This window comes from Podarcis vaucheri, assembly GCF_965113315.1.
Source record: "Podarcis vaucheri genome assembly, chromosome: 9".
NCBI classification, from domain to species: Eukaryota; Metazoa; Chordata; class Lepidosauria; order Squamata; family Lacertidae; genus Podarcis; species Podarcis vaucheri.
This window is the reverse complement of record NC_138767.1, coordinates 39,665,353-39,684,816: the sequence shown is the minus strand read 5'-3', so window position 1 is coordinate 39,684,816 and position 19,464 is coordinate 39,665,353. Positions and strand designations below refer to the sequence as shown.

The following is a 19,464-nucleotide window of genomic DNA, read 5'->3' as shown; positions in this document are numbered from 1 at the left end:
ATTCACTCACCCCTTTTTCAAAACAATCCAGTTATAGTTAGCTTGAGATCTATGTTTGCTACTCTTAAGCAAACCAGAAGTGCAAATCAGGATTTGAAGTTGGCTTATAAATTCTGACTTGCTTGAGAACAACTGGGGCAGGATTCTGGCTTTTCATGCCACAATGAGATAGCCTCAGTTGAGTTTACCTGTGAACATGAAAGGAAGATGCTCATTCACAGTAAGTCCAGGAAAGCCAGGAATCCTGGCTTATTGTGATGTGAAAACATGACTACTGGACAGCGACAGAAAGAGCTGCAGGCCTTATGATAGGAGAGCTAGGCCTGTACAGCCTGCCTGCTCTCCACTGCTGCCTACTTCTCCAGGTCACTGGGCAAGACAACATTACACAAGAGACACTATGACCTTGGGATGAGGCAGGGAAGCTGCACAGGTACTCCACACATATTACAGTGGCACTAACTCATACTTTGAACCTGACTTGTGACACACACTTGGCACGAAAGGTAGGCCATCAGTGATTTAATACATCCAAATTGTCTTATGTGGCATAAATTCAATCTACCACTTAAATACTTAAGAAAGGTTTTAGAACTATATAATGAATGTGTATGATGTCATACTCTGTTGGCTGCAAGTGTTTTGTATATTCTTGGAGTCCCGCGTAACCTCTTTTTCTCCCCTTCATTCTCCTTATCTGTTTAGTCCCGCTCCAAAAGAGTGGGTCGGTTGGAAGAGAGAGAATGGTTGCAAAGCAATGCGGATTTTGAGAGTGCATGTATCTTAGGGATGGGAAGAAATGTGCAGTGCAATTCTATGCATATATACTCAAAAGTAAATCCCACTGTGTTCTACTGAACAAAGTTGTGATGGTTATTGGTTTTATGGTTTTAACATTTATGCTCTGGTATCTTGCATTTGATTGGAATATTTGTATACTGCTCTGCAGTCCCTTGGGATAAAAGGGTTTATACATGTAAATGATGATGATAACAACAAATCATTTGAGGAAAAGTGATAATTTCTTGTTTTTCCTTTTGAGCTTTCTCTCTTACGTTCAAAATATAGGAGGCAATTCTACCCTGCTATATGATGTTTCTGGTTTAAGCATTTATGTTGTGAACTTCTGTGGCATACCATTTTGAACACGAATAACAGGTTATAAATATTTTAAACAAACCAAACATTTAATGAAAGTAATATGTGTCTAGTAGTACAAATACACACACACACAATCAATTCTTAGCTAAAAATGAGCATGTCTAAACCAAATCTATCTGTGTTTTGTCTAAAAGTAGATGGCAACTCAGTCAGCAGAACATGGTATTCTTAATCTCAAGGTTGTGGGTTCGAGCCCCATATTGGGTGAAAGATTCCTGCGTTGTAGGGGGTTAGACTAGATAACCCTTGTGGTCCCTTCCAACTGTAGAGTTCTGTGATTCTATGAGTTGTTGGGGGTGCAGTAGGCCTGTTGCTGGAATTTGTAGGTGAGAAGTGTGCTGTCTTGTTGGCCACTGTGGGAACAGAACGTTGAACTAGATAAACATCTGGCCTGATGCAGCAGCAAAGCCCTTGCTGTGTTCTTTCTCGATAACATCATGTTCAAACTTTTCTCTTCATATCGCTTTTAGGTATGTTCTTTATGCTGTGGTTTGTTTTTAAACCTTGCATTCTTTGTATAACCCTCCAACTGTTCCATTTTAGAAGAAAAGACCACCAAAAGATGAATGCCATCTTCAAAAAAAATGCAACTGTACCCAATAGGCCTACAACCCATATATGACGGAAGGTCCTCACAATTTCAGTGAATGTAGCAGAAGTTCTTCTTCAAGGTCACTGTGCAGCAAGTAGAAGCCTCTTGGCTCAGTTTAACAGGACATCAGCCAACTCAAAGCAAATTGCAATTACACTAGAAATTACATTTGGACAAAACAGGAAGGCTGGGCCTGTTAAAGGAGGCAGAATATTTGCTTTGAGAGAATGTGGGTTGGTAGGTGATTGGAGAGGGAGGAGGCAGACATCTGATTCTGAACTTGGCAACCCCTCCAGCTGGTTTAGTCACATATTTTCAGCTCAAAATCTATTTGGCCTTTACAACAGCCAAAATAAATGTCCCTTAATCACTTCCAACCTATTAACAGATGGGTAAACAGCTTTTATAAATGGGGCATACAAAATACTTCACAATCAGCCAAAACTAATTAGTGGCAATAGCTGAACCAAAATGTTTAATTCAAGTAATATATATATCAATGTAGATGAAAGTACAGTTTATTATTATTATTTTTTTAAAAAAGTCATTTCAAATATTATGCCTTAGAAAAATCACAATGGGCTTCATTTAAAACTGATGAATTTAGAATTCTAATTTGTTTCGGCTTTTCTTCCACATTAAGGCACAATCCAGTGGTAAAGATCTGCCAGCTGAAGGACTACTGTATAGTAAGGGAAAGGGCCACCATTTGAGGGGCACATGCCGATGGTGGGGAGGGCCAGAGGCAAAAGTTGGCAAAACAACAAATGTTCCAGGCAAGCAAGAGTCATTATCAGAGTATAAGGACACATTCCAGCCTGGGAGAAACACTTGGGGTTTGAGGCAGGACCAGTCTTTGCATTATGCTTATTAAAATAGCTAATAAAAAGTTATTAAAAACAACAACAATGACTGAGCACTAACTGAGTTGTACAGAGGAAGTCTGTGGGCTGAACTTTCTGATCTCTATAAGTTGCTCTGGGAACCTATTTTGGCTGAAGAGTGGTGTAAAACTGCTTTAGAAAAACTATTACTCTGTTGTTTTCCTGAATTTTCAGTCTACTATTTCCAACACATGTCTGTGTATGTATGCATGTATGTATGTATTATTATTATGCAGTCACTAAAAGGGTTTGTGTGAAGAAAGACATGAAAAATAATATAGATTTAAGGATGACCCATGTATTCAAATTAGTCACATAAATTTGGTGAATGTTGGGGCTGTTTTATAGTCTCAACTTTAAAAAGATTGATTCAGAGGAAATGGGTATAAATTGCAACTTTGCAATTTATACAGATGGATGCAATTAATACATCTGGTTTTCTCTATTTCAGTGGAAATGTATATTTTGTTAACATTTGCATTCATCCTTGTTTCCATACATGTTGAACTTTTTTTTCTGTTTTTTAACAAAATATTTTGTAGGAGAAGACGTACGCTCAGTATAGTTCACGAGAAAGTCAAAAGGATTGGGCCACACTTGGATATCTTTGAAGCTTTCAAACACCTCCGAAAAAGACAAACCAAGGATAAATATATTTCATCTGCCATTATTATTCAGAAAACAATCAGAGGATGGCTTGTTCGTTGCAAAATGCACAGATTAAGGCTGAAGGTATTGTATCAGAAGCTAGGTGACATGCCATGGCTAGGATTCCTATGATTAGGCTTAACTATGAACCCTTTGCATTAGGCAGATCAGATGACCATGATGATTTTTATGCATTAATATTATCCAGGGCTGGCACTGCCATGAGTCAAGGCAAGGCAGTTGCCTTGGTGCAGGAGGCTCTGGCCCAGTGCCCTGTGCTTCTTAGCTTTGTCCTCCTTCGCTATGCACGTGCTGCCTGTGTCCAAATGCCCACCTCCCAGCAGTGGTGGGTGGCATTGGGCACCTGGGCAGATGTGGTGTGGCTGGTGCACAGCAGGGGTGGCCGTGGCAGGAGGCAGTGTTTTTGTTTTGCCTCTAGGGGCGAAATGTCCTGGACTGGGGCCCTTATATCATTCCAGCAATTTGATAGGCAGGAATCTGATTTGGTAGGTAGATCTCTCTCTCTCTCTCTCTCTCTCTCTCTCTCTCTCTCTGTAAAATAAATAGCTTGATGTGGTTATAAGGCAGCTTTCTATGTAGCTTACTGTATACTGCCTGAAGCCACAATCTCAGTTAAATAGACTGAAGGCCCACAAGCTGTGCCCTTTATTTAAACATTGGTGCAGGTATATAATGGTTTGCATATAATGATAAGTATGGCTTAGTGTGAATGATCAAGTGTGGTGTTATAGAAAATGTAAAGCACATATCCTTCCTTCTTCCCCAGTCCTGCTGCTGCCATGCTGTCCAGACGTAAGCAATGGTTTGCGTTAGCATTATGTGTGAACCCAAGGTCATAGTTTTTCTCACTCTAAACAAACCACGTGCTCTTGGCTTGTTTGTTTGGGGAAGAGAAGTCACACACCCAGGTTCACACATAACTCTAAGCCAAACCATGACTTCTGGGTAGTGTGAGTGGCAGCAAGGCTGGGGGGGGGGGAGAGGCAAGGCAGATATGATTTTCCAATTTGTGTGTCCCCATTCTTACTCGTTCATGCTTAATTGTAGCTTGGCTTACTATTACATGAGAACTGGGTCAGTGTATAGCACCCCATATCTGGTTGTAGTTAACGGTAATTTTTAATCCACCTGCATTTCTTTTGAAGTTTTTTCTAATGTTGCTTTACATTGTCTTGAAGTTTTATGAGAGGGCAGTATATAAATACTTTTATAACTAAATAAAATACACAAAATATTTCCTTGTGTTCTCCTGTATCTCAGTGTCTGCTCTTGCACGTTGGTAATATTTCCCCCCCTACCAAAACACTAACACCTGTTGCTTCTTGTTTTATTTTTTCACTTTTGCTTTGTAGAACTTCTGCAATAGTTTGAACAGACTTTGATACTTGCCTCATCACATTCATTTAGATGTGTGTGTGACATAGTTGTGGTTGTACACACTTGCAAGGGATTTGTCTCTGTTCACCAGCTCTAAGAGTTTCTTACCTTACACACTAATAATTTATAATCCTTTCCCTTTTAAATAAATGAAAACAAAATATTTGCGTAATTGTAGGCTAGGAGCCATGGACCAAGTTTACTAGCTGTTGTAAAGGAATATCGCAAAGTGATGTTTCGCATTAAACGCCGATGTGGACTCTTGGATCCAACTACACCCCTAATATTTGATCAACTAGAAGACTATCTTGACCACAAAAGATGTATGTATTGGTTATATTATATTATATTATATTTCAGAGCAAACCATTATTGAAATTGCAATACCTCTTGCTTTTTAAAATGCTGTCTATATCTCAGTATTTCAGATTTCCAGAAAATGCAACCACCTCTTGTGCTTTCCAAAGCTTACAGTATTGTTTCAAAGACCTTTCCACCATAGATGAAATACAGGCTTATGTACAGTGGTACCTCGGGTTACATACGCTTCAGGTTACAGACTCTGCTAACCCAGAAATAGTACCTCGGGTTAAGAACTTTTCTTCAGGATGAGAACAGAAATCATGCTCCGGCGCCGTGGTGGCAGCAGGAGGCCCCATTAGGTAAAGTGGTGCTTCAGGTTTAGAACAGTTTCAGGTTAAGAACGGACCTGTTGGTTGGTTTTTTTATTTTTATAATGATATTTATTAAAAGTTTAAAGATTACAGAAAAAAGAAAAAAGGACAACAATAAAAAATTACATTACAATACATAAAAAGAAAAACATAAAAACAATACAGCAAAAAGAAACAAAAACACTGAAACACACATCCAATATTCCATATCTTTACCTTTCATTTACTTGTTTCATCGACCTCCTCACACCTCCCTTTTTGTATTCTAATTCAATTTAGCTATTTCAGCAAATCCTTTCCATCTTACTCAATTTTTGTTCTATAATTTACCTTAACCCAATCTGACCTTAAACAGACAATCCATTTTTACTTAATTCTTTATAACATTTTTGCTAAAGCCATGTAACTTCATTCCAGCATCCTTCTAACATTCAGTAATTTTGCTATATTTTTGTAAATATGCTTTAAATTTTTTCCAATCTTCTTCTTCCGACTCTTCTCCCTGGTCTCGGATTCTGCCAGTCATTTCCGCCAATTCCATGTAATCCATCAGATTCATCTGCCATTCTTCCCTGGTGGGTAGATCTTGTGTCTTCCAGTGCTTTGCGATAAGTATTCTTACTGCTGTTGTAGCATACATGAAAAAAATTCTATCCTTCTTTGGCACCAATTGGCCGACCATGCCCAGGAGAAAAGCCTCTGGTTTCTTCAGAAAGGTATATTTAAATACCTTTTTCATTTCATTATAGATCATCTCCCAGAATGCCTTAATCTTTGGGCATGTCCACCAAAGGTGAAAGAATGTACCTTCAGTTTCATTACATTTCCAACATTTGTTATCGGGCAAATGGTAAATTTTTGCAAGCTTGACTGGTGTTATGTACCACCTATAAATCATTTTCATTAAATTCTCTTCTAGGGCATTACATGCCGTAAACTTCATACCAGTGGTCCATAGCTGTTCCCAGTCAGCCATCATAATATTATGTCCAACATCTTGTGCCCATTTAATCATGGCAGATTTCACCGTTTCATCTTGAGTATTCCATTTCAACAGCAAGTTATACATTCTTGACAAATTCTTAACTTTAGGGTCTAACAATTCTGTTTCCAATTTTGATTTTTCCACCTGGAAGCCTAATTTTTTTGTCCAAATTATATGCCTCCATTATTTGATAATAATGGAGCCAATCTCGTACTCTGTTTTTTAATTTTTCGAAGCTCTGCAGTTTTAATCTGTCTCCCTCTTGTTCCAAGATTTCCCAATACTTCGGCCATTTGGCCTCCATACTGATTTTTTTCTGAGCCTTTGCTTCCATTGGTGACAACCATCTTGGGGTTTTGTTTTCTAACAAATCCTTATATCTTACCCAAACATTAAACAATGCTTTTCTGACAATATGGTTTTTAAACGCTCTGTGTGCTTTAACCTTATCGTACCACATGTATGCATGCCAACCAAAAACGTTGTTGAAACCTTCCAAATCCAACACATCCGTGTTTTCAAGAAGCATCCATTCTCTCAGCCAACAAAATGCAGCTGATTCATAATAAAGTTTAAGGTCTGGCAGGGCAAATCCACCTCTTTCTTTAGCATCTGTTAGTATCTTAAATTTTATTCGAGGTTTCTTGCCCTGCCAGACAAATCTGGAGATATCTCTCTGCCACTTCTTGAAACAGTCCATTTTATCCAAAATTTGCAATGTTTGAAACAAAAACAGCATTCTTGGCAATACGTTCATTTTTATCGCAGCAATTCGGCCTAACAACGATAGATTCAAATTTGACCATATTTTTAAATCCTTTTTCACTTCAGTCCAGCATTTTTCATAGTTATCCTTAAATAAATTCACATTCTTAGCAGTCATGTTAAACCCTAAATATTTCACTTTCTTAACCAGTGACAATCCAGTCTCCTTCTGAAACTTATCTCTCTCAATCTCAGTTAATTTTTTCTCTAGAACTTTAGTTTTCATCTTATTCAACTTAAATCCTGCTACTTTACCAAATTCTTGAATCAATTCTAATACTCTTTTAGTGCTTGATTCTGGCTCCTGTAAAGTCAATACCAAGTCATCAGCAAATGCTTTCAATTTGTACTGTTTGGCTCCCACTTGTATACCTTTTACCAATTGGTCCCTTCTAATCATATTTAGCAACACCTCCAGGACCGAAATAGAAAGCAATGGAGAGATTGGGCAACCTTGTCGTGTTCCTTTCTCAATCTTAAATTCTTCCGTCACTACATTGTTCACAATTAATTTAGCCTTTTGTTCTGAGTAAATTGCACCTTTACCGTTTCCAAAGCCTTGACCAACCCCCACCCCCAATAAATTCTTCTTCATAAAACTCCAGGAAATATTGTCAAAGGCTTTCTCCGCGTCCACAAATATCAAGAGTGCTTTAGTATTAATCTTCACTTGTAATTTTTCTAAAATATTAATTATATTCCTCGTATTGTCAGACAAGTGTCTGCCCGGAAGAAAGCCCGCTTGGTCTTTATGGATTTCTTCTGCTAACACCTTTTTAAATCTTTTAGCCAAAATGTCTGCAAAAATTTTGTAATCCACATTAAGCAACGATATGGGGCAGTAGTTCTTAAGCTGCGTCTTTTCAGTCTCTGTATAAGAGTAATGTACACTTCCTTCCACGACTCTGGTGCCCTTTTCCCTTCCAATATTTCACTACAGACTTCCTTTAAAGGTTGTATTAACCATTCTTTCAAAGATCTATAATATCTAGACGTCAGTCCATCCGGTCCTGGAGATTTACCTAATTGCATGTTCTGAATGGCCCCTTCTACTTCCTGTTCCGTTATTTTATAATTCAGCATTAATTTGTTTTCTTGGGAAATTTTTTGTAGTCCATTCATTTTCAAAAATTTATCAATATCCATTTCTTTCTGCTTCTCCTTTGTATATAATTGTTTAGAATACCTCTGGAAGCACTTTCTAATTTCCACTGGATTCTGTATATTCTTTCCTTCCATTTCCAAATTCGTGGTAGTATTAAGCTTTTGTCTTTTTTTCATTTGCCAAGCCAGCAATTTCCCGCACTTATCTGCCGATTCAAATGTCCTTTGTCTCATCTGCTTGATCTTCCATTCTGTTTCCTGATTCATCATTTTCATGTATTGTACTTGATATAGCTTTATCTCTTTCAAAATCTCCTGGGATTTTGGTTTCACCCTCAATTTCTTCTCTCTTCTCTTCTTCTCTTCCTTTATTTTTTACAAAATTTCATCTTTTTTCTCATTTTGCATTCTCTTCTTAATTGCATTCTGTTGTATCAAGAATCCTCTCATGACAGCTTTGCTTGCATCCCAGATTACTCTTTTTTCCACAGTAGTGTTCATGTTTATCTCGAAGTAGTCTCTCAAAGTTTTTTGGGCCTTCTTAGTAAACTCTTTATTCCTAAACAGAGAATCATTCATCCTCCATCTAAAGGAACCAATTGGCATCAATTTCATTTCCATCTTCACAGCATTGTGATCGGAAAAGGTCTTGGGGCAAATTTCAACTTTGCTAATCTTCGGAGCCAGTCCTCTGGTTACCCAAATTTGGTCGATTCTTGTCCATGTCATTTTAGCCTCGGAAAAGAAAGTTCGCTCTCTTCCCAGAGGGTTCTTCGTTCTCCAAATAACAACTAAGTCCATATTTTCAGTCATATCAAAAAAAGCTTTTGGTAGTCTTCCATCCTTGGTAACTATTTGTCTTTGTGCCTTATCCATATTTGTAGACACTACGCCATTCATGTCTCCCATCAAAATCATATTGTAATCCAAATAGTCCATCAGGGTCTCATGTAGCTTTTTAAAGAATTCCGATTTCCCTTCATTTGGTGCATAGATACCTATTATCAAAAAAAATTCTCCTTGTGTTTGAATTTCAATTGCTACAAATCTTCCTTGATCATCTTTGAATATAAATTTTGGTGATGGGCTCTCCTTTGCGTAGAGGACCACTCCTCTTTTTTTAACTTTATCCGATGAAATAAATTCTTGGCCTAATCTTTTGTTATTCAATAACTTCCTGTGTAACCTTGTCACATGTGTTTCTTGTAAACAAATCAAGTCCAAATGCTCTTTTTTCAATAAATGAAATACTCTCCACCTTTTTTTCTGGGCTGTTCAGTCCATTCACATTCCAGCTCATGACCTGCAGCACCATCATGTGATTACTTTGGTACCCCCCCCCAACTGCCCCCAAAGCTTGCTCTTCTTCTGTTGGTAATAGTGTTGGCACGTTCACTGGGGGGTCCAATCCAAAAGATAATGTTGATATGTCCAGCGTTCTCCTGTTTGGTGATGATCTCTCCAGTGCTCTTTGCTCTGATCCTCTGTCCAATTCCCTTCTGTAGATCTTCTTCGTAATTAGACAGAAACTTTATTTTATCTTCTACTGATCTTATTTTAATTTTCCTTCCTTTGAAGCTGAAGGATAGGCCTTGAGGGAATTCCCACCTGAAGATAATTTTGTTCCTTCTCAACAGAGCAACCAAATCTCCAAAATTAAACCTGAGGTCCAAAAGGTGTTTTGGAATATCTTTAAATATTTCCACTCTTGACTGATGTATTACCAAGGTCTTCTCGTAGTGCCAACCCAAAATTTTATCCCTCTCTTCTTTAGATCGGTTGGTTGGTTTTTGAGTGGGTTGGCTGGTTGGGAAAGGCAGTTGGTAATAGAGAGACAGTTAGGGCAGTTGGTCCTTGAGTGTGGGGAGGTAGCAGAGATAGAGAGAGGAACATAAGACTAAGAAAGTAAAGAGGAACACTGTTTGGAATGCTGTAATAGTTTTGTTTTAAGTCTGAAATAAAATACACTCTTCTTTATGAATTGGAAGGGGGAAAAAAGAACGGACCTCCGGAACGAATTAAGTACTTAACCCGAGGTACCACTGTATTAACATTATGAGACTCTTATGTGGAGGTACCATAACTCACTGGTAGAACACAGGTACACTGTCCCAAGTTTCCTGTTAAAAGGATAAGGTAGCAGATGATGGGGAAAATCCAGTCTGAGACCCTGGGAAGCACCTGCTTGCCAGTTTCGACTGGTGTAGTCAACCTGGTGCCCTCCAAATGTTGCTGGACTACAGCTCCCATCATCCCTAGCCACTGGGGTTGATGACAGTCCCAACAACTTCTGGAGGACACCATGTTGGCTACCCCTGATTTAGGCAACACTAGGAGCTTCCTAGTTAATTGAGCACTGAGATGCACAACTGTGTGTTCTGTCAGGTTCTGTGGTTAGAACTGCATGGGATGGTGGGAGTCCTATATCTTCCAATGCAGTTCACCACCAAACAGTAATAAAGCACAGGGGGTGGGGTGGATTTAGTGAATACCATTAGAAGGTGGAAGAGCTTTGCTGAAAATGCTGTCCATTGTTTTATTGCCCCCCAACTCCTTTCTCCATATGCTTCTCCCACTCCAGTCTGGTATTCAAAATGGGAAATAAGTCCAGCTGGAGGGAAGTTTCTGGAAAGGGACTCAGGGAGGGGATAGGGGGTGACAGGTGGAGGAAATATTCAGCATCCACTTTGCCCTCAGCTTCTTCAGTGGAAATTACTGTGCACTGCTGTTTGGTAGCATTCCTAGGTTCACCACAGTCTTCTGTAGTCTTGTGCTAGCTCAGCTCCAGTCTGAATGTTGTATCTCCCCTATGGAAGCTGCCCGCAAAGTCTTTCCACATGAAAGGTGATGGTCACAGCATGCAAAAGCAACTTACTGAGTGCCAAGGGCATGCCACGTTTGCATATCAGTGTGGCATGTCCTTGGCAGGAATGGCACTGGCACACAGGAACTACATGTGACTGAGGAGACACATGCATTAGCAAATGCTGAAACATGATGTGCACTGTGTTGAGCGCTGCCAAGGTCTTCTTGGCAGTCTCCATGAGGAGGCTGTAATGTTTACATTGACCCTGAAATAGGAAATGATGGAGCAAACTGGCAAGCGATAGGAAGTGATGGAGCAAATTGGCAAGTCACTCAATCTGAGTATTCGCAGTGAGATAGCTTGAGAAACAGGCAGGTCCATCTACAAAGGAAAATGAGGCGCTTGGCAGGCATTTTCCAGCACAGAATATGGAGTGAACATATGGCCAATGTGGCAAAGCAACAGTCTATGCTTGATATAGCAGCATCTATCACACTAGCGATGCTAAATGTTGAAAAGGGGGTAATAGATAAATATAAAGTATTACTTTGAAGTTAAGCAGTAGAACTAGTAAAGTAGCTGAAGTAGCAGTGATCATACCATTCTGTGTTGACAGTGAATATATCTAGTGACAGCAAGGAGATCTAGTGCTGGGCTGAAATCTGCACACCAGCAATTTTCATACTATTTTCTGAATTGTGTGTATGTGTGTTAGTCCTTGATGTGGGTGGGTGTAGGCAAATTCTATTTGGTGTTGGTGTTACCTTTAATATGAGTTGGCTGCTGATGAATTAAATAGCAGGTTGGCTACCCTCAGCATCCTGGTAGAAAGCTTGTCCTGTAAAATGAAATGAAAAAAATAAAACAAAACCCAGTGACTACCTCTTATTTAATGATAAGATTACCAAGCCTCCCTGCCCCCCGGCCCAATTCTTAGAATTTGCCTACATCTTCAAAATATTAATAGGTACAGTTACACATAAAAAGGATGAAGTTAACCACTGAATATCTTATATCAGTACATGCATATCCAGGGAGTGTGTGTGTGTGTGTGAGAGAGAGAGAGAGAGAGACCTGGAGCGGCACTCTCTGAATGAAGACTGCAATAGTGGAGGAATCAACATAGTGAAAATGGAAATAAAAAATAATATTCTGGCTCCCACAAGAATATTAAACAGAATAAAACTTCAGACATTAAAAGCATGGCTGCCTTCAGATGTCTTTTAAAAGTCAGATCGTTTATTTCCTTGGCATCTGGTGGGAGGGCATTCCACAGGGTGGGCGCCACCACTGAGAAGGCCCTCTGCCTTATATAGAAACAGTAGCAAGAAATATATACATAGTTTGACAAGGCATGAAATATTATTTGTCAGGGACAGGATGGATACTGAGGGGTGGGCACCAGGAGAAGTGGAGTTGGAGATTGACTTGGAAGAAGGGATCAGTGAATGGGGGGAACCTGTAACAGCCAGAAGACAAGAGGCAGAGGCAGGAGAAGATGCAGGAGGATTGGAGAGTGAAGGAAGCAATGATAAGTTAGGCTGGTGGAGAGTCAAGGGTTTCTGCACCGCCTCCTCCTGCCCCCACCTCTCTTGCTCCACTGTCTTCCTGGACCATAAGAGGATTAAAGCGGAAGGAGCAGAAGGTTACTGTTATGTACTGAGTTGAATAGGATCCAAAAGGCAGCAATCCGATTGGTCCTAGAACAATAGGATTCAGAATGCAGCAGTCTGATTGGTCCACAGGAGCCACCCAATCCAGCTCCAGGTGGAAGTGAATCCGTAACCTGACTGGCCTACAGGTGAATCCCGGAATTAGCCAATCACTTGGGGCCCATTGTGTAAATAATGTATATAAAGCAGACATTCTGGGGGAACTTCCATTCCTCCTCACCACTATGAGCTGAATAAAGAGCATGAAATCTACTCTCGACTCTGAGTATATTTCAGTTACACAGAGGCAGAGTCTTCACCTGCTTTTGTGCAGCCCAAATAGGGAGCATACACAAGCCAAGATTGGGGGCAGGGCCTCTGTTGTGGCAACTGCCTCATCAGGTGCACATCTAGGACTATCTCAGAGAGGTAGGACTGATGGATATGCCTCCCCCTGATTTGTAAGTGTACTTTTGACAATGACAAGTTGATTTCTCACTCTGGATTTTCCACACCTGACAACACTGTGATATTATTGGGAGCAGGTGGACTGGCACTCTACCTGGGCACAGAGTTGTAGTCTGTAACACAGTTTACCCAAAATGTTCTCATCCTCACTATTAGAAATTGGATTAGATGGAGCAAATTTAGCTGCCTCAGGTATGGCTATATAATGACATTATCCGAGTCAGGTGTAGGAGCAGCTTTAAATGCCTCAGGTGAAAGTGTGGCAGCTTGGTCAGAAGCCACTGCCAACCCTGTAGCACCTGAATCAAATACTGCAAAAGGATATCTAACAGGAACGTTAAAACTCAAAGGGGATTGTTGGAGAAACAGGGGGGGGGGGGCAGACTCAATTCTGCTCTCTTTAGATTTAGACGCAGAGAGATAAGTCCGGGACTACCTACGTGTTTGGTATTACCCATTATAAAACACAAATAGTTTAAAAGTACTGCACCTCCCCCACTTTTAAAAGCAATATCACAAATCCACTGTTAAAACTTACATAAAACAAGCACACTACTGATAAAAAAAATGTAAACTATTATATCCGGAAAGACTGTTCTTTTACCAAGGCACACACTTTTATATTACACTGTCTCAGGCTTCATAATCAACAGCATTAACAAGAGGTCCAGTTATATAATTCTTTATATTCTTATTGGGCCTGCAGATCTTGGTGGCCACAGGCTGTGCCCTAGGTGATTAGTTACAAGAAAGGAGCACGTTGGCTCTTCCCCTTCAGCTCGTTCTTCTTTTGCTTGATGGCCAGAAGAAATGCACAGCCTTCAGAACAGTGGCATAGCGTGGGGGGTGCCAGGGGTGCCAGCCGCACCGGGCGCAACTTCTGGGGGGCGCGCTCGCTGCCTCCGGAGTCGCCGAAGAGCCTCGGGCTGTAGCAGAGCCCCATGTCTCGTGGAACCGACGAGCTGACAGCGGCTCTCAGTGCTCGCCGCGGTCCCCGCGCGTCAGGGCCGCGGAGGGCGCGCCTCCTCACCGACGGGCAGCGTTCGCCTGCGGGGCTCGGCCAGCGCGCTGGGCTGGCCGCGTAGAGTCGCCGAGGAGCCGCCGCCGCCTGCCATGCCGCCCTGGCTGCTTCAACTGCGTCCGACAGCCGGCTCGAGGCTCCTTCCGGCCGGGTCTCCCGACGGGGCGCTGCAGGCGGAGGCTCCGGCACCAAGCGCCACGCCGCCCAGGCTCGGGTCGCTGTCTGGACGCGCGCAGCCCGCCAAACGCGCCATCGGCGGCGCTCTAGTGCCTGCGCGCCAAGACCGCCCACCCGCGCTGGAGGCCAGCTGATGCACTGGCCCCAGAGCCGCCCCCTCCCCGCGCCAGAAAGAAGCCCCCTCCCTGCGCCAGAAAGAAGCCATGTCGGGACTAGCCGGGCCGGGGAGGGAGACCGAGAAGGCTGCGGCGCGACGCCCAAAGACGCGCGTCTTGGCGTATTAATGACCATGGTTAGGTGTTAGGGGGCGCAAATTACTTGCCTTGCCCCCGGTTAGGGGGCGCAAATTACTTGCCTTGCCCCAGGTGCTGATAACCCACGCTACGCCGCTGCTTCAGAAACAGACCTTGGTGACTCAGTTCACTTCCACCCCTAGTAGTCATATCATTCCTCTGCAACGCTTTCATGCATGGTGTCCCAAATGTTTTCTTAAATGAGTTCTAGTCCCATTTCAAAAGTCCTGAAAGCTCTGAAACTCCACAAGGGTGTCTACCAGGCACCAGAGTTTGGAGATGAGATGAAAGAAGAATTTTATACATTCAGTTTTGATGAGCTAACAGCCTTGTTGGCCTAAGTGTAAATAGAGTTTGATTTCACATTGTTTGATTTCACCTATGGAGACGGCATCCGACCTAAGTTTCCAGCGTCTTCTCATAAACACTATAATTGAACCTATATCTCATCTGGAGATAATTCTATATAACAACAGAATGCATTTATTTTATTTTGCTCTGAGTGCTTATGGCTGTTGAATAAGAACCACTCAGCTTTAGAAAAATCGTTTTGAGTAGCTAAAGCTGATCCATAAAATAAAATAAAAAATGCATCCTGTTCTTGAATTTGTGTTCACACTGACAAACACATAGAGTACTCTGAAGAAGCAGGTTTTCCTGTTCCTTTTAATTAGGGATATTGTGGGAGTTCACCTGAGCCTGACTTGGATATGACATTTCAGGGTTCAAAAACCCCACCTTCAATTTCCCTGCTCCAGAGTTAGATAAAAAAAAAAAAACTGAGGAAAAAACCACCTCTAAACAAAAGAGAGGAACTCCTACACCCTCCTTCTTGCTTCTCCTACTTCCCTGCCCCCCCAAAGCCACAACCTACCCCCAGCCCTCCAAAGCACTTCCCTGTTCCTTCTCTTGTCCATTAGTAGGGAATAGGAGCAGCAGTGGAATCAATGAAAGATGAGAAAAGAAAATTTTCTCTCTCTCCAGCTTTCTCTCCCATTTATGCAATGAGTTATAGTCTACGGGAGGGTTAAGACCTGCAATTGCAAGAGCTCCTGAAAGACCATTTTCCATAGTATACTTCACCCCTATACCATGCTATGTGTGGATGACACCTCATCCCACTCATTCTTTGCTTTCTATAATTTGTTTTGCATTTGAGAAGGTAATGCAACTATGCTGTTAACTTTAGTATTTTGAAAAATACTACTCATAAATACTGTTTATTTTATTTTTAAAAAAATCTGATTTAAAACGATACGGAAAATTCAAGATTTGTTAAAGTTGTCACCTAATAAAAATGTACATAGACATTATTTTACATTCTAGTTTACGAAACGATGTTTACCAAGAGAGACTACTTGAAAGAGATGGATAGAAACGAGCTACCTAAATTCTTCAGAGATTGTGGCCTTTTCCCAACCCTGGCTGAAGTGAACAATACAATGAAAATGGTATTAGAAGGTAAGATATTTTCTGGATGTTTTCCCCGAGGCAGTAGAGAATGCTATTCTTAGGCAAAGGGGGGGGGTTTAAATTGTTGAAGGAATGTGCACTTTGTTTATTTAAGTAATATTTAGAAGCTACATTATGCTGCTGAGTAATTCAAATGAGCCAGTGGTTGTTAGGGCTGTATAAAAAACAAAAATGGGCTTGGAACCTGACTCACTTGGACAGCTGGGTCACCCTGCCCTCAGAGGCTTGGACAGACACTGTGCTTCCTTCATCTTGGAGCTGAGGGCACCTCATTTTCTGAAGACTTGGATGGCTTCTTTATTGACTAGAATGAGAACATCAATAATGCCTCCCCCCCCCCATATGAAGGAAACTGCAGGCAGTGTAGGTTCTTCTCAGGGGATGAAGCCTGCTATATTTCAGAGAGAGAAGTGTAGAGGTTTCTTACCAAAGAGAGCATTTGATTTATTTATCACCCCCCTCCGTAGTTTTGTGAGCAATTTGTTGTGTTCTATGTCGTCAGTGTTGTGTGGCTATGCAACATTTTCACATGCATTGTTAAGTGTAGTGCTTTGTGCGCTCTATAAAACCAGATCTGTTAGCAAAAATCCTCAGAAGACAAGCCACCTTAATCTTCCAGGCATTCTAGTTTTTGTTTGGTTTTTGTGTGTGTCTTATTGTTGTAGCTTTACCTTAAGAGCAGTGGATAAGAGCTATGACGCCAAGACTAGTCAGAAGTACAAGATGGGGAGGCCCAAGGCTAAACCAGTTGCAGGTAGTTCCAAGGGTGGAACGGGTACTACAGGGATATACTGTGTGTATGACATCTGTATGGTTGTTGCAGTTACACAGATGACTGCAGCACAGCTCATGAACTGGGGGAGGATGTTAGAATTCCTGCTCCATGATTGCAGTCATGGGATTGTTGTCTATCACATGACGGTATATGTTTTGACTCCACAGAGTGGCAACTGACGGAGACAGGATGTTTGTGTTACTGTGTTCCGTGAAGTAGGACTATTGTCCTTTATTCCTTTTCTCTTTGCTGTCTGATGCTAGAGAGAGAGGGAGGGAGCCATGCTACAGTGCTCCGTGTGTGTTTATATGTAATTAAATTAAAAGATTAGCCAAAATGCTAAGTTGCTGAGGTCTGTCACACAAGTTGTGAAGACTCTGCGGATCCCTAAGTGTGTTGGTGTCTGTTGACATTGGTTGCTGTGATGTTCGGGCAGAAGAAAGCTTTTGAAGCTCCTCAACCAGGAGGGAGAGAACATGTCAGTCAGGCATGTGACTCTGCCAGGCTCCTACTCAAGTGTAGGCTGAACTCCTAACAGGGTGAAGATAGATGAAGTGGAAATACCATATTCTGTTCCCCACCCCCACCTCAAATAATGCTGCCTGGTTGATGGAGCTCATGGTTTGCTATAAACTGCCTGAACACACCATCTTGAGTCTAGAGTGTAATTGGCGCTGAGAAACTCTTAGGTGGGCTGTTTTGTGTGGCAAAAGGTGGCCTATTATATATCCTGGTCCCAAATCCTATAGGTCTTTAAACATCATAACCAATAGATTGAATTGTGTTAGGAAACAAACAAGCTACCTAATCAGCCAGTTGTTTTTCATGTGTCCCTTCTGAGCCCATAAATGTGTAAATAAGCAAATATTCACAAAAGACAGTAAGACTGCATTGGAAAAAGTAACTCAGGAAGAGTAACTTGAAGAAGATTGACAGTAACCCCCTTCACACACAAAGCCATGTGAAAATTGCTCTCTCATAGCAATCATGAATGATATGCCTTGTAGCTTTCGAGGGAAGGGGGCTGCATAGCAACAGACAGGAAAATCCACAAACTTCTTGACAAGGTCTGATCAAGAAAAAAGGTGTGACGGGCTTCTTCTGTCTGGATTCTGTATTACTGGTCAGTTGACTGTAACAGATATCTGACTGGGGCAGAGAGGACATGCAAGACCTTTAGGAATGCATCCAAAATATTCCTCATCCTAATTACTCCCCAAATTTTTGGAATTTTGATTTGTGATTGTGTTCTAACTGTGTGTGTGTGTGTTTTTCAATTCCTTGACCATGTAATCTGTCCTGATAATGTGTTGAAGGGTGGGATATAAATATCAAAACATTTTTCAAAGTTTTCTTTTTTTAAAAAAACCCATCTTTAAATATTCATCACCATTTGCTGTCTTGAAAAAGCTTCTGCTGAAAAGGGCATGGAGGGATGATAGCTACTGAGGCTGTGCAAAAGCTTTAGACAAGGCACAAATTTAAGGTAAATAGTACTGCTTCACCGGGCCACATGGAAAGTAATATTCATAGTGATCCACAATATAGACTCCCCCACCTCCCAAAGTTTTTGAAGTTCCTTGGAGCTCTGAAAGTGTGTTTTTGTTTTTTACTTTTTCAGGCCAGCACCTCCAAGCTCTCCATAAATTAAAAGGAGGGGGGGAAAGCATAGTGGGGGAGGCAGAGAAGGTGGTGTATTTCTGTGACTGGTGGTTGTAGATTCTGGAGCTCTCCATTTACTTCTGATCATAGCGGTTTTAGGCATGAGACAGGGCCTTTTCGGTGGTGGCACTTAGGCTATGCAACTGTCTCTCCTTAGAATTCCAAATGGCCCCCAAATGACAAGCATTTTAAATGTTCATTGGAAACAATTTTGATTTGTCAGGTTTATAGATCAGGATGTTTTCATTTGTTCCCCTGGTTTTCTACTCAAATTTTTGTTGCTGTGTTTCTTTTTTTGCTGGTTGTTCTTGTTTACTCTTTATATGAATATTGTTTTTAAGTTGGATTTCTGATCTCCATCTTCATCTTTTGATGGGCAAGTGGCTTAAAATATTAATATAAAAATGCATGATTCCAACAAAAATAATGTTACTTTAGCCACATGCACTTAAGACTTTGGATTAAATTCATGAGCCTTGCAGCCCAGTCCTGTTCATGTTTATTCACAGATAAGTTACCCAAGTGTTCATGGGACTGCAGTCCTCAAAGTATAAAATTTTACATGTATTGTTGATACCAGCACAAAGCTGGTATTGTTGATACCAGCACAAAGCCATTCTTGTTTTCTTTTTTTTACAAAGGTTGGATAAATTATTATTTGGACAAAGGGAACTCAAATCAAGTGTTCTTCTGCTTTTTGGGGAATGTTTTAACACAGTTATGCTTTATTGTTTCCAGCCATAGCTTCAAAGGCCATAGATGAGCTTTAACTTGAATTTCTAGCAGCCTTGGTTGGTTTACATCACAATTTCTGTGTAGTTAAAATGTTTTTTTAATGCCAGGCAAATCTCTGGGGGGCCTCTTTAAAAGAGCTAATGTTCCCTTTGGCACTGAAATCCACTTACCTTAACTGACTTCAGTTATAT

At 41.1% G+C, this 19,464-nt stretch overlaps 1 protein-coding gene across 3 annotated transcripts in view; it reads left to right on the top strand.

The window, feature by feature from the left end:
• Positions 1-19,464, top strand: part of IQCM (IQ motif containing M) — a 98,826-nt gene that overhangs the window by 37,817 nt on the left and 41,545 nt on the right. For all 3 annotated transcript variants that reach the window (XM_082237702.1, XM_082237700.1, XM_082237701.1), the window contains exons 8-10: positions 3,180-3,369; positions 4,862-5,006; positions 15,955-16,089. In XM_082237702.1, coding sequence (XP_082093828.1) covers positions 3,180-3,369; positions 4,862-5,006; positions 15,955-16,089 — 470 coding nt within the window. The remainder of the gene's footprint in view (positions 1-3,179; positions 3,370-4,861; positions 5,007-15,954; positions 16,090-19,464) is intronic.